At 43.2% G+C, this 14,680-nt stretch overlaps 1 protein-coding gene across 1 annotated transcript in view; it reads right to left on the reverse strand.

Annotated features, from left to right (window-relative positions):
- Positions 1-14,680, reverse strand: part of LOC100746348 (microtubule-associated protein futsch) — a 31,891-nt gene that overhangs the window by 3,382 nt on the left and 13,829 nt on the right. The window contains 5 exon segments of the mRNA XM_024368981.2: positions 1,481-1,795; positions 2,675-6,873; positions 6,876-8,059; positions 11,063-11,385; positions 11,962-12,300. Coding sequence (XP_024224749.2) covers positions 1,481-1,795; positions 2,675-6,873; positions 6,876-8,059; positions 11,063-11,385; positions 11,962-12,300 — 6,360 coding nt within the window.

Genomic DNA, 14,680 nt, shown 5'->3' on the forward strand with positions numbered 1-14,680 from the left:
TGCAGCGAAATCGCTGGATTTCCCGGGTTAAATAACGTCAAAGAGCACCAGACATTTTACTCTCTAAAGCTTTCTACTTACTTCTCACATACCAAACTTCAAGCTGTGGCAGAAAAATTGCATACGATGTTCGATTGAAACTATCTTTGCAACCAAGAGCACATCATTCGCGGACGAATTATGTTTGCAAATTAATAGAATAAATGCGTGAAGTTCCTTTCTTGTATTATATGTCTAGCTATGCGAGAATTACAATTAGGATACTTTTATTAAATTCGATTACATTTTATCATATGCTTTTATAATATAAATTTTGTCTGCATTTAATAACAAAGATGAGAACATTTTTTCTTGTAGTGAAACTATCAATGCAAGTATAATTACTTCTGTGTCCTTGAGATTTTTTACATTTCTGGAACATCAGATATAAAGAGTATGTACTTTCTCAACTTTTTATAGAAAATTAATATTACAAAAAAAAAACAAAAACAAAGAAAAGGTACACAGTTATGAAATATTTGGTTTTAACATCAAACGTATACAAATTTTCCTACCTTTGCTTACATTGCACCTTTCATGAACAAAGTATTGCAAAATTTGGAAAGAAGATACAGTGCCATGAATAATTATGAACTGCACTTCATTTTTAGGATATTTCATAATATTCGAAGAAAAATTGACAATATTCTTTAATATAACGTAAACCAAAGCTGAAGATTAAACAAACAAAAATTTGTCTCCTTCGAAATCTGGTGGAAAACCAAATCTTTTTCTAATTAAACTTGTATTGTAAACTTGTATTTGTAAGTTAATTTTGTTACATTTTCATTCAATATTTTCAACAGATGTTTCTTTATCTTTGATTACTCCTATTAATCTGTTACTCTACACTATCTATCAACTTATTCAAAGCAAATCTTATTCTTCTTTTTTAAATTCAACGATATTTTCTACAGGTGGCTCCTCCCGGTGATAACCTTTCCTCGCTGGAATTCCCCATAGGTTGTCGATTGGGATTTCGGACGAGAACTCGATGCTGGCCATGGTAATAATTCCATTTCGAAATCTTGAAATCATTTTTCTGTACCGGCGGCTGTACGAATAGGAGCACTGTCTCGCTGAAAAATTGTCTCCTCTTTCAATTACGTAAGCATAGCGTTCAATTTATGTTTTACAAAAACATTTTCATTTATCATATCCAGGCAGGAGCTGAGGTTTCTTGAAATTATCGAAGAAAGAACGAGTCTATGATTACTCGCAGCACAGTATCCCAAGGAACATGAACGTGAAAAAGGAGCGAGGAGAACAGCAGCTTTAAAATTCGAAACTTACGCCACTACAACTAACTAGAAGAACTTGCTTCAATCGCTACATTGTTACATCAAAACCTTCGTTTCACTACAAAATTATTAACTCAACCCTCTGTACGGAGTCTGCGTTATTTTTATTTAACATAATCGATTAACAGGTATGTGCTCACCTCGGTGGACTGTTTTCGTAAGAGCGGTTTCCGCGGAAGTGGCTCGTTTTCCTTCGGCGGTTGCTCGTCCAAGTCGACGACCAGAGCGTCGCTTTTCTTCGTAGGCGAGTCGTTATCGTATTTCGTTTCGGCAGTTTGGTCTCGTAAATGCAGACCATTCTCGAGAATAGCGCTATCGACCACGTCCGCTGATTTTTTCGTAGTTGTGCTCGTCGCCGTTAACGCCTTCCTGTTTCCAATTGGCTCGGTGCCTTTCATAGTCGTTGGCCGTTTCGTCGATCTTGTGTCTTGAGCTTTCAACTCGCTCGACGCACGCTGCAACAGATACGCGTTCGTTTGAAACTGTCACGCCAAACAATTGACGCTTTTCTCGTTATCTTCTAACGAAAGCCATGTTTTAACAAAAGCGATTAATACCATTTTAACCAGTCAGCTGTCTCTGACGAGTATACTCGTCACGAAGAAACGCCAGTACTTTGCGTTAAGACGCAAGTTCTGTGAGTAATAAAATTAAAAAATGAAGCGGTCCTTTCGTTACAATTTAATTCCATATTATAACACGCACTCTGTGCTTGACGAGTATACTCGTCACGGAGGAACGCCAGTAGTTTGCGTTACGACGAGTCCTGTGTGTGATAAAATTAAAAAATGAAACGGTCTTTTCGTTACAATTTGATTCCAAATTATAATATACACTCTGTGCTTGACGAGTATACTCGTCACGGAGAAACGCCAGTACTTTGCGTTACGAGTCCTATGAGTAATAAAATTCAAAAATGAAACGGTCCTTTCGTTACAATTTGATTCCAAATTATAATATACACTCTGTGCTTGACGAGTATACTCGTCACGGAGAAACGCCAGTAGTTTGCGTTACGACGAGTCCTGTGAGTGATAAAATTAAAAAATGAAACGGTCCTTTCGTTACAATTTGATTCCATATAATAACACACATTCTATGCTTGACGAGTATACTCGTCATTTACTTATTTTCCGCCACGCGTTTCAGGTACACGCTTTTCAAAGTTCTCAAACAGGTGGCAACAGCTAACTGGTTAATGACATACTAAAAATGAGATTACCATTTGCCTTAACAATTTGCAAGCAGAAACACGTTACCATAATCGTGTGCTTCCATCGAAACGTCAAAATCATTGAAGAGAAAGGAAAACCTTTTATGCAATTCTTGCTTACCCTAGCGACCGTGTCCGGACTTTTGGACGGCGACGTTGGGATGTTTCTTCTCGCACGGATGCTCGTTTCCTTGGTCGTCTCCGGGCTCGGACTTTTCGCGACCCTGGAGAAACGCATCGTACACTTTACAGACGAACGCTCCGTATCCCCTAAAGCGTCGTTGCTCGCGGTAAGGTTCATCGACCGCCCCGGTGAACATATCTCTTTTCTATTTCCAGCGCGATCATTGACATTTATTCGACGAGGTTTCGATCGACCCGCTGCTTTCGCCACGCTGCCTACGATCGCCGACATCACCGACGGTTGCCCCGTTTCGCGATCCCAACTTTCGTCCTCGATCGACCTACGAATATCCTCGATCGATCTCAGTTGCTTCGTCGATGAGCAACCCACACCTGTTGTCATTTTATCCGTTTCTGCTTTGTCTATCGTCTGCGTCGACGTCTCGTCGTTGCCAGAGAATTCGAAGCGTTTCGACGTGGTATTCACCGAGTCGCGCGTTTTCTTCTTATTGGAAGTCGTCGAGAGACGTTCCACGGTTCTCAGGGAATCGATGCTGCACCTCGATGCAACGCTTCCAGTCTCGCTGGAATCAGTGTGCTGGAAAAGCTTCCGCTTGCACGACAGCGATCTCGATCTTATGGCAATTCGGCTGATCTCTATCGAGTCTTTGGCTTTCTCCAATTTTTTCTGCCTCCGCGTTTCTTGCGTTTCAGCCTGCCTCCCTTTAGCGGCGGCCATTGCGCTTCTGGATACGGTCGTAGCTTTGCTGGAGCACGTTCTCTTAGCGAAAAGATTTACATTCGGTGGATCAAGTGCTTTCGGCGAAATCGTCTTTGAGTCAGCCTTGCGGCCAATGCTTCCGCCAGATTTCCTTCGTATTTCCTTCGGTATCGATTCCACGCTTCGTTCCAACGTGCCTCGGATCGATTCAGCCTCAGTTCCGATCGAATCGAAACGTCTGAGAGCCGACTCCACCGAGTCTGTTCTCTCGTAATTCTTGGAAAGTTCCTTTATAGAAGTTAAGCCGGCCTCCGACCTTCTAATATCGATCGTCGAGGGGCAGCAACTTTTCCTCATTTCAGTCTGTTCGTCTCTGACTGTACCGTCGTCAACTGATTCGCCAACCATTTTTCGTGATTCCTGCGCAAAGTCTGATCCTCTTGTAGCACTGCGAACGAGCTGCGTGGACTTCAAAATTTCAGCCTGTTTAGACGTCTTGCCTTTCTTCCTCTCATCCGCGATACTCTGCTTCCTGGCAGTTCGTGCTCCAGCTCTTGGGATTTTGGTTTCGCCGCTTCGATCTGCCACATCAGTTGCTCCTTCCGAGCCACGAGCGATGGATTCGTTGGACGTTCGCGTTATACGCTTCGAAGCATCGTATCTGTCCATGTTCCTCTTATCAGCAACCGTCTCTGAGCTCGTCTTTCCGCTGCTTGCTGAGATCGGACTCGCTGTTTGGCTGCGAGCCTTCAAAGTGTCGCTCTTGTTCTTCCCATTTGCCGTGTTTCCCTTCGTTCGACTCTGCAAGCTACGAGCACAAGCTGCAGGCTCCTTCTTCAGAGACGCAATTCGCGTTGTACGTTTCGAGCTAACGGGCCTCTCGTCCGCCGAATCTCGACCTCTCAGTGATTGCTGGAAAATGTTCGACTTCAGCAACGACCCTCTCTGTTTAACCGGCTTGCGCACGGAATACGTCAGCAACTTTCCAACACTCGACTTCTCGCAGGCTGTTCCCTTGCTCGATCTCGAGTAAGTGCCTCGAAGCTGTTCCTGTTTTACGTATCGTTCAGGCGTCCTGACTTCTCCGATCTGCGTGTCCACTTCCACGGACCTGTAACTTTTCGATCCCAGTTGGCGACCAGTCGGCGTCCCAGCTCTTTCCTCAACTTTCCTGTCCACCCTCGTTTCTGCCTGCATCCTGTCGGCCCTCGGTCGCTCTTCCCATTCGCTGGATATTCCAGGCGAAGCATCCACCTGATCTTGGCCACTCTGACGCTGCAGTACGTCGCGAATCAGTTTCGTCGAACGTAGAACACCGGCGGACCCTCTACGGCTAAGTGCATTCGCGTTTTCGGCTGTCAAATTGTCGTCCTTGACGCTTAAAGGACTCTTCGAGAATCTGTCCTTGACGTTGGTCGATAGATTCCTTGGCCTTGCCGTAATCTCACGCGTAACTGTTTGTTTAAGCGAGTGCGCACCTTTGGGCGGTTGCTCAACGTCTGTGCAAATTTCAGGCTGAAGGCTCGTAGCAATGGCGCACTCTTCTGTCTCGTAACGCAAGGATTCTGGCGTTTCTTCTCTACTTTCCACGATTTCTCGAGACCCGGGCGACGAGTCGCGACTGCCGTCTGCGACGAAACTCGTTCTCTCGTCCCTCTCAGCTCGTCCATCATCGAACTGCGACTTCGTCTGACTCGGTGTTCTGGCGTCTGTCAGTTGAAGCTTTCTCGGCTCCACGTTTCTCGCTGCTCTTTCACATTGCTCCGAGAAAAATCGCGATACCGAGCTTCTGATGAAGCGTTTCGCTGTCTCGTCATGGCTTTCTGTCGACGATCCTCTTGTCGCTTCTCTCGGTACGTTCGTGACGAGCTTCTCGCCTTTGGAAACGTACAACGTAGGACTTTGTTCTCTTTTCCTGCACCACGCTAGATCTGTTTTTGCTTTCACTATCGTCTCCGGCGTGACCATCAGGACGCTGGCGGATCTGTCAGAATCCGAGCCGAAGTACTGCGGACTTACGCTGCAGCTTCTGGACGATGCTTTCGCGAAGTCTGGTGATTTCGATTCGTCAGCACGAATTATCGAAGCATCGCGCTTTCCAGAACCGACTCTTCGACTCTCGCTGCCTTTCTTTTTCATTTCCTCGACCGCGTTTGCAGATACAGAGGTGGACTCGGTGTCCCTGTTGCGAGTGCTCATCGTCGTGGCTGATCTTCTGCCTTCGCGACAAAAAGACCGAGGACTCGAGCTACGTTCTCTTGTTAGACGCTCGAAAACGTCAGGTAACTTGGTTTCGGTAAATTTACGCAGAGTTTGGTACTCGGGTTTCGCGCAAGATATCACGTCATATTTTGCACTTTCCAAAGAAGAAGATTTGCTGACTGCATCGCGTTTGGGAAATGTAGCGTGTCTCTTCATGGCGTCGTTCGTTGATTCTCTTATCGTGTTAATAGTCGTATCCTTTTTGTTCTTTGATTCGATTTTTAATACGGAGCTCTTACTGTCTTTCATATAATTAGGGGACGTTGGAAGAATTGTCGAGTCTATCGCATAAGCCGTGTCTGATTTCTCCGATTCCTTGCAGAAGAATTTCGGACTATCGCTACGTGGTGTTCTGGTCTTCATGGAATTAGCAGCCTTTCGATCAATTGCGTAAGTTTTAGCTGATCTTTCAGATCCTTCGCAAAAGAATCTCGGGCTCTCACTTCGTCGTTTAACGTCTTTTATGTCTTCAGCAGGTTCACGGATCGATCTTCCCGCACGTTTTGAGTCAATCGCGTGAGTTGTGGATTTTGGACTATCGCTTCGTTGCTTGACGTCTTTTAAATCTTCGAAAGAGAATCTTTTATTTGTTTTTGCGTCGATCGCGTAAGTGGTAGCTGATCTTTCAGACTCTTTGCAGAAGAATCTTGGGCTTTCACTTCGTCGTTTAACATCTTTTATATCTTTCAAAGAAACACGGGCTAATTTTCCTGCGAGCTTTGAGTCAGTCGCGTAAGTGGTACCTGACCTTTCAGACTCTTTGCAGAAAAATTCCGGACTTTCACTTCGCCGTTTAACGTCCTTTATATCTTCGGAAACTTCACGAATCAATCTTTCTGCGGACTTTGGCTCGATCGCGTAAGTTGTAGGTTTTGGACTGTCGCTTCGTTTCTTGACGCTTTTTAAACCTTCGAGTGAGAATTTTTTACTTGTTTCTCCGTCAATCGCGTAAGTCGTTGCTGATTTTTCAGACTCTTTGCAGAAGAATTTCGGACTTTCACTTCGTCGTTTCAAATCCCCCGTATCTTTCGTACTTTCGCGAGTATACTTCTCTGCAGTCTTTGAGTCGATCGCGTAAGTCGTTGCTGATTTTTCAGACTCTTTGGAGAGGAATTTCGGACTTTCACTTCGTCGTTTCAAATCCCCCGTATCTTTCGTACTTTCGCGAGTATACTTCTCTGCAGTCTTTGAGTCGATCGCGTAAGTCGTTGCTGATCAATCGCGTAAGTCGTTGCTGATTTTTCAGACTCTTTGGAGAGGAATTTCGGACTTTCACTTCGTCGTTTCAAGTCCCCCGTATCTTTCATACTTTCGCGAGTATACTTTTCTCCAGTCTTTGAGTCGATCGCGTAAGTCGTTGCTGATCTTTCAGACTCTTTGCAGAAGAATTTCGGACTTTCACTTCGTCGCTTAATGTCCTTTGTAACTTCGGAAACTTCACGAATCGGTCTCTCTGCAGATTTTGGACGAATCGCGTAAGTCGTTGCTGATTTTTCAGACTCTTTGCAGAAGAATTTCGGACTTTCACTTCGTCGTTTCAAGTCCCTCGCATCTTTCGTAGCTTCACGAGTATACTTTTCTGCAGTCTTTGAGTCGATCGCGTAAGTCGTTGCTGATTTTTCAGACTCTTTGGAGAGGAATTTCGGACTTTCACTTCGTCGTTTCAAATCCCCCGTATCTTTCGTACTTTCGCGAGTATACTTCTCTGCAGTCTTTGAGTCGATCGCGTAAGTCGTTGCTGATCTTTCAGACTCTTTGCAGAAGAATTTCGGACTTTCACTTCGTCGCTTAATGTCCTTTGTAACTTCGGAAACTTCACGAATCGGTCTCTCTGCAGACTTTGGACGAATCGCGTAAGTCGTTGCTGATTTTTCAGACTCTTCGGCGATAAATTTACCATGATCGCCTTGATCCTTGACATCTCTTAAAGCTTCAGAAGACAATTTCCTAGCAGTTGTTGCGCCAGTCGCAGAAGTTACGGTCGATTTTCCAGCATCTTTAGAGAATAATTCGCGACTTTGTCTTTTCCCTGTCTTATCTTTAAGCGACTCGGATGTCGATGTTCTTGCAGCTTTCGAGTCTATCGGGTATTTAATAGCAGATTTCTCTTTATTAAATATCGCAGACCTTTCGCTTCTTCGTATTCTATCTTCAGACAAATCAGGCGACAATTTCCTCGCGGTTTTCGAACCAACGGCGTGCACAGTGGCAGACTTCTCGTACTCTTCGCAGAAGAACCGTGGATTTTCGTCTCTTCGTCTCACATTTCTCCCGGAATCCAACGATACCATTTCCCCCACATTTCCAGAGACCAGTGTCTTCCCTCTGGATTTGCTACTTGCAGGACTTTTCCCGTCGTTCGATCTTCTGTCTGAAGCTGTGTTGGTCATTCGGCTGGCGCTATGAAATCACAATCAGTATAACAATATTCCACTCTGTTTACAACTTACAAGCCTCAGAAATCCTCATTTGGCAGCGCTTAGCCTTGCTAACTCTATCTTCTTGCTCTACAATGCGGGTTTCGTTCGTTATCTGGTGTTAATCCTGCTTTGCGGTTGTGGTTAGCCGACATGAAGAAGATAGCAGAGGAAAATGAGTCAGGCGGACACGATATTTTCTAGGATTCTCCTTCGCGACAAAACAAAGCTAGAGCAGCTGGCTTCGATCTTCGGCTATTCGTCTCGACTGATCGGTTTTATTTTGTTAAGAAGATGTTGGTTACGCGGTAAAGCCGCGAGAAAAGCCACGTGGAGCTTCGCCGATGTTTCCCTCCGTTCGGAGCGTAAAACTTCGATACAGAAAATGTCGCAACAATATACATGGTGGGAGTTCAAGTACGGTCCATCGTTAGGATCCGGAAAACACGGTTCGGTCACCGAGGAAAAGAGAGTGCGTCGGTCAACCGCCGTGAAAGTTAGACTTAGCAGAATCATTTCGTTAATTTAACATCAAATACGATACTTTTTTTTTTTTTTATTCGTTGTTCAACTAGGAAGCAACTAAGGAAAATCCAATGGAAATTATACAAATTTGGTAATCGTCGTCGACGATATTGCTAGTGGTGCGACTAATTGTTTCACGAGACGCTTTGTTCTCTTATTTCTTTCTTTTTTTTTTTTTTTTTCGTCCACGTTGTCTCCGATACTGCGACGGCTTCATGCTTGGCGAGTAGGCTGTTATGGTTGATGATGCAGCGTTTAATGTCCTTCGGCCGATTTATCCTTTCTCCGATAGCTTTAATGTTAGGCGGACATATAAATTAGAGCGGGCGCATCTTCCTTCTTGCGACAAACCGGAGACGCTGCGCCTTTAACTTTGCCGGAAACGCGCCATTTAGTTGTTCTTTCAAGGATGATCACTTCCAGGGACCACGTATTGTTAGGCTACTACGGTTGCGTGGGTTTAAACGAGTCGAGCCTAGTCAGCGATCGCAATTATGCAACGAGAAATTAATCGGCGGCGTAGAGGGGTTTGGCGGGGCGAAAGCAGCGACGGATTGTTAGCGCTGATTGCCAATTAGCGGCCGGAGAATTCGTATTTGTCAACGTTCGATTCGATCGTCGAAAGACGCGAGCTACTTGCGCGTTAAGATGCTTTCTATTCTCTACGTTCTTTTTTTCCCTCCCTCGTATGTATCATTTTGTTTTCTTTTTTGAAATAGCAGAAATATTTCGTTCATTTGCGATGTGGAATATTCATCTGATTTATTTACTTGTTCGACAAACCTTCTGCTGTAGCGGATTAACGCGCGGGACGCAGGAGCAAAAAGGGACAAAATACAGTGGAGAAGTGAAAAGTAGCGGAAGATGCGCGGCGTATGTACGAAAGAAGAGTAAAAGGATTTTGTGAATAGACAGACAGAATGAGAATTTTAAGAAGCAATGACAATTTTAAGTGTAAAGACAAGTTACGACCTAACACTGTCGCAGAAAACGCTAGAAACAATGTCTTCAAGATACTTTAGATTGGCCGAAGATATCTTCGCTCGTGCGACACGAGTTGACGTTCTTCACCGTACGATTTAGCGTGCAGTGTTGTTTCACGCGAAACAACGGAACACTTGCTAAGCTTCTCGATGGTACATTGAGCAACAGCAACTGCTGATGTCCGGCCAGTCGACGATATCTTTAGGCATTTAACACTTTACCGACCGATAGCCGATTAATCGGTTTTTTGTTATCGACACTTACCGACCGATAGGCTATTAATCGGCTTTCTGTCTCCGACACTTACCGACCGACAGCCTATTAATCGGCTTTTTGTCGACGACAATCTTTCTCATTATTTCAGCAGTAGTTTGTTATTTAGTATCAAGGTTGCTTGTTCAGTTGCGTCAGTTTCGTAGGCTCTCGGTTTTACACGAATTTCAAAAACGTACCGTTCGCGATGAAGAAAAAGAACGGTATTGGAGAGTCTAAACCGAAACAGAGCCGGCGCCAGGGAGAGACTGCGCCTGAGATGCCGGTCGGACGTGCGCGTGCTGTTGAATCGCTAGCGGTCGGTAAAGCGCTGACAAGGATTACATGAAACATGATTGTTTGTCCGAATTATCGTTAGTTGAAATTTGTCGTGACTAGACCGCGGATGTTTATGCAGAATTATAGTTCTGTGAATAAGACTGAAGAAACGTTGCAGCAAAAATTTCGTTGTTTCTTTTTTTGCAGCAACTATACTATGGATATTTTATATATCTTCGTGTATTATGCGCGTGCGCGTGTACATTTTGTCTTAATTAAATGCGCGTAAACGTCCGCAGTGCAACTGTAGTATCGTTAGAAGTGCAGCGAATTTTGTTTCCAGTAGTTTGATGGTTTCAGCGATGATCTCTGTCGGAAATTGGAAAACGACAACGAGAACGGCGTATCTTAATTGTCAATGTCGAATACGCGTTGAAACTTGCAACAGCCAATTTTATCCAGCTAACGATAGTTACCTCGTAGTTCAGCACTGCACGACCTTCCTTGAGAAACGCTCTTAAATTTCAATCTACTTTACCGACCGGTATAAAGTAGAATTGCGCTTTTAACGCTCTCGGCGAGGTTTGGCTAGGTAAACAGGCGAGCAAAAATATTATTCTCAGATAAACAGAAGATTTCGTAGAATTACAAAAATATTGTCAACCGGCGGTACGTTGTTTCTCGTAGGTGTGTGTGCGCGTGTGTAAGCCCAGATGAAATTAAGGATTTCATAAATATTTACGGATACGTGTTCGTAAATATTGATTTATAAATATGGAAGACTCGCGGGCAAATGGGTTTCACTGGCGGCAAATACGATACGAGTTATTTTTTCACCATTTTAATATAAAAATAACGTCGTTCTCGTTTCGGTTCCATCTACGTATTATTTTCACGGCTTGGAATTTTCTACATTCTGTTTCTGGCTTTATTTCTACGTACGTACCTGCAAGTGGATTTTGCTGGAAATATTGGGTCAGATCGTTTCTTCGGGCCAATGGCTGGGTTCTTCGTAACGTTGTTACCACGCCTCGCGTTCGCGTTTTTAAAGCGTTCCAACCTGACCTCCGCTTGAGATAACTTCCTGGTAACACTTTGTTTTGGAAGCTTGTCAGGAACATCGACCATAAAGTCCTCGGGGAATTCCTCGCTCTCGAGGTCGTTTTTAACACGGTGCTTCAACGTCTCGTCGTACTCCATCAGATGAAGCTTCGCCATCATACGATTCCTTTCTATCATATCTTCGTCCAAAACTTCCTCCATACGTGTCTGCTCGAATGCAATTGAAATATCCCGGTAAAAATTGCCCAAGGGAATATTTGCCTGCGATATGTACACAACTAAAATTGCCAGATAGCGAAAGAACGTGCATTTAAATACGTCGAGTGGAAATGATAGCGTGGCTCTGAAATATTTCATCTCGATTATACATCACAATTAATAGATCTGATCCTAAGCTAAACAAATTGTATTTATCCTTGTGCTGTAAGTTTTAAGAATGCAACATCTTTAAACGCTCGTCCTAGAAACTTACGTCTTTGTTTTTTTAGTGTTTATTACAAGAAGCTAAGGGAAGTTCTACGAATTACTATGAAAGTATTTTTCCAAATTTCATCCTTTAACTTGCACCTCGTGTCCGAGATTTTCCACCCTTTGCACGAGCTAAGTCGATACTTGCTGCTTCGCGTATGGTAAAAATACGTATGGTAAAAATTCGAATCCAACGCGTACCGTATGTATCACGTGTGTATATGTGTGTGTATGTGTGCACACATACGAAGCAAATATGTTAAGAAATGCTATTTCAATAGGGAAAATTGCCACGTTTGGAAAATGGCGCGTTACCTCGTCTCGATGGTTTCCATTCGCATATTGCGCGACGTGGTTCTCGTTTCCAAACTCGTCATCCTCTTGGTGCTGGCGCGCGCACGGACCGAACGATTCTCGACTGATTTCCTCGTGATACGAGACGATCGGTTTGCCACCGTTCAAATTGCTGTTCACGTCAGCTTTGGCTACTCGTTTCACAGTCACCGACTGTCGGTTCACCGTCAAATTTCCGTTCTTCTGCACGCCGTTTCCGTTCGTCTGTTTCCGCGATTTGTTCTCCAGCGGCTCCAGTGGGTAGCTTCTGTCGATGCCCTTCACCGTCGTCTGCCGTCTTTCGTCGAACATCTGCCTCACCTTCGCGAACAGATGTTATTCTTATGATTAATCTTGTCGCTGTTTGTTAACCAGTTAGCCGTTGCGACCACTTTGGTAACTTTGCAAAGCAATGTGAATGAACCGCGTGGCAAAAAGTAAGCGGCGACGAGTATACTCGTCAAGCACAGAGTGTGTGTTATAATGTGGAATTAAGCTGCGACGAAACGGTTGTCCTATCTTTGAATTTGATAAGTGACAGGCTCGTGGTAATACAAAATGTTCCTTCATGACGAGTATACTCGCGAAAAACGGCCAACTGGTTGAAAGCAACGGTGGATGAGATAGCGTTGTAAGTGTTTGTATATGTCAGAAGTATGCAATCATTTTGAAGTAACAGAATGCAATGCAAAAAGTAAGTGGCGACGAGTATACTCGTCAAGCACAGAATGTGCGTTATAATGTGGAATTAAGCTGCAACGAAACGGTTGTCTTATTTTTGAATTTGATTAGTGACAGGACTCGCCGTAACGCAAAGTACTGGCGTTTCTCCGTGACGAGTATACTCGTCAAGCACAGAGTGCGTGTTATAATTTGGGATTAAGCTGCAACGAAACGGTTGTTCTATTTTTGAATTTGATTAGTGACAGACTCGTGGTAATACAAAATGTTTCTTCATGACGAGTATACTCGCGAAAAACGGCTAACTGGTTGAAAGCAACGATGGATAAGAGAAAAGATAGAAGATGGATAAGTTAGAATAATTGTTTATTAAAACTTATCCATCTTCTAGAAGTGTACAAACTGTACTAATTTGCCAACTAATTAATTGCTAATTAACAGCACTAACCAAGTTAAATGTGCCAAATGTAGCATGCAAATAGTATAATTTAAATAGTATAAAAGTATTTAGTATGTTTATAGAATACACGTAATCGTAGTCAGCAACAGCTTATCAGAAAATGTGACGATGAACAATAAATTAAAAAAAAAGAGGAGAAAAGAAGAAAAGAATCACAAGGAGAGATCGTTTCTCCTATTTCTCGATCCTCGCAGTTGTAACAAATTTTCAGAACAAGTTCGTTCAATGTTACTCGAAGGTTTACCTTTACTTGTTGACATAATTTCACTTCCCGACAAACTGGTTCCACGCTCGACAACGCTCACTTACGAATTCTCAAGATTGCGGTCAAGGCTCGCCAAACCCTTAATCTTCTTACCTTTCTTCAATAATAAACGCAACCATCCACCTTGCTTCGAATTCTTCACAAATATTTTATGCAACACATCGTATGTTATATGCGAATATCAGTGTTATATACAGGGTGTGCTTAACTTCAATGTCAAAGTAGAGGATGGACAAATTAAGCAGTGAACTGCGGAATTTAGTTTTAAAAGTGCCTGACGGGCGGCGTAATTAAAGTCAAGCAACGACGAGTATATACGTCGAACGCAGAGCGGGTGCTCCTACCATAAATTTTACATTTTTATTCGACGAAAAATGAACGATTCATCGTTGAGAAAGCTATTGTTATTAAAAACTTACAAATTGGTAAAAAGTAATAAGTTAAAGCATACGAACAATTGGAAAATAATAAACAACTTAATTCGTAAGGAACAATACATAATCGATACACCAAAGACATTAATCAAATAATCAAACTTCTTTTATAAAATACACAATAGGTTTATTGGAAATATAAAGCAAACTCACTAAATGTCATTTGTATTACTTTTTACCAAAGTCTTCAATTTTTATAGCAAATGCTACTGTTTTATTTTACACGACGAGTATATACGTCGAACGAAGTTAACTGGTTAGGAAGAAAAGTCCAGCAGGGATTTTCTCTTGGAGAAAATCGTGGTGAGAGGAGCAAAACAGTTCTCGTTTCCACGCTTGTTTATTCGCGTTATCGTCTATTTAATGAAGATACTGTTCAAAATACTGGCCTCACGCAGCGATGCGAGCATTGCACTTAACAACGACCGCTCTAATTGCAGCCAGACATTGTTCCGCTGATATTTGACGCGGAAACGTGCCATAACGCAAATAAACAGATGAACAAATGAAAACGTTTTCGTTTCTTTCGTCGCGACTTTCTCCGAAATGCAACGAGAACGAGGAAATCTGTGAACGACCTTCACAAGTTCTTTTTTTTTTATTATTTCACACTTTACCGGCATCTCAGGCGCAGATTCTCTCTGGCGCCGGCTCTGTTTCGGTTTAGACTCTTCGATACCATTCTTTTCGTTCATCGCGAACTATACGTTTTTCAAATTGGTATAAAACTGTGGCAGTTTACAAAGAAACGCAACCGACTCTACTCCTTCCTCCTTTTGCTTTATTTTCTTCGCAAAATTTACAGTATGAGCATCCGCCCCGCGTTCGACGTATATACTCGTCGTCGCTTGATTTTCGCTA

This window comes from Bombus impatiens, unplaced genomic scaffold (genome assembly GCF_000188095.3).
Source record: "Bombus impatiens unplaced genomic scaffold, BIMP_2.2 scf_0501, whole genome shotgun sequence".
Taxonomy (NCBI): domain Eukaryota; kingdom Metazoa; phylum Arthropoda; class Insecta; order Hymenoptera; family Apidae; genus Bombus; species Bombus impatiens.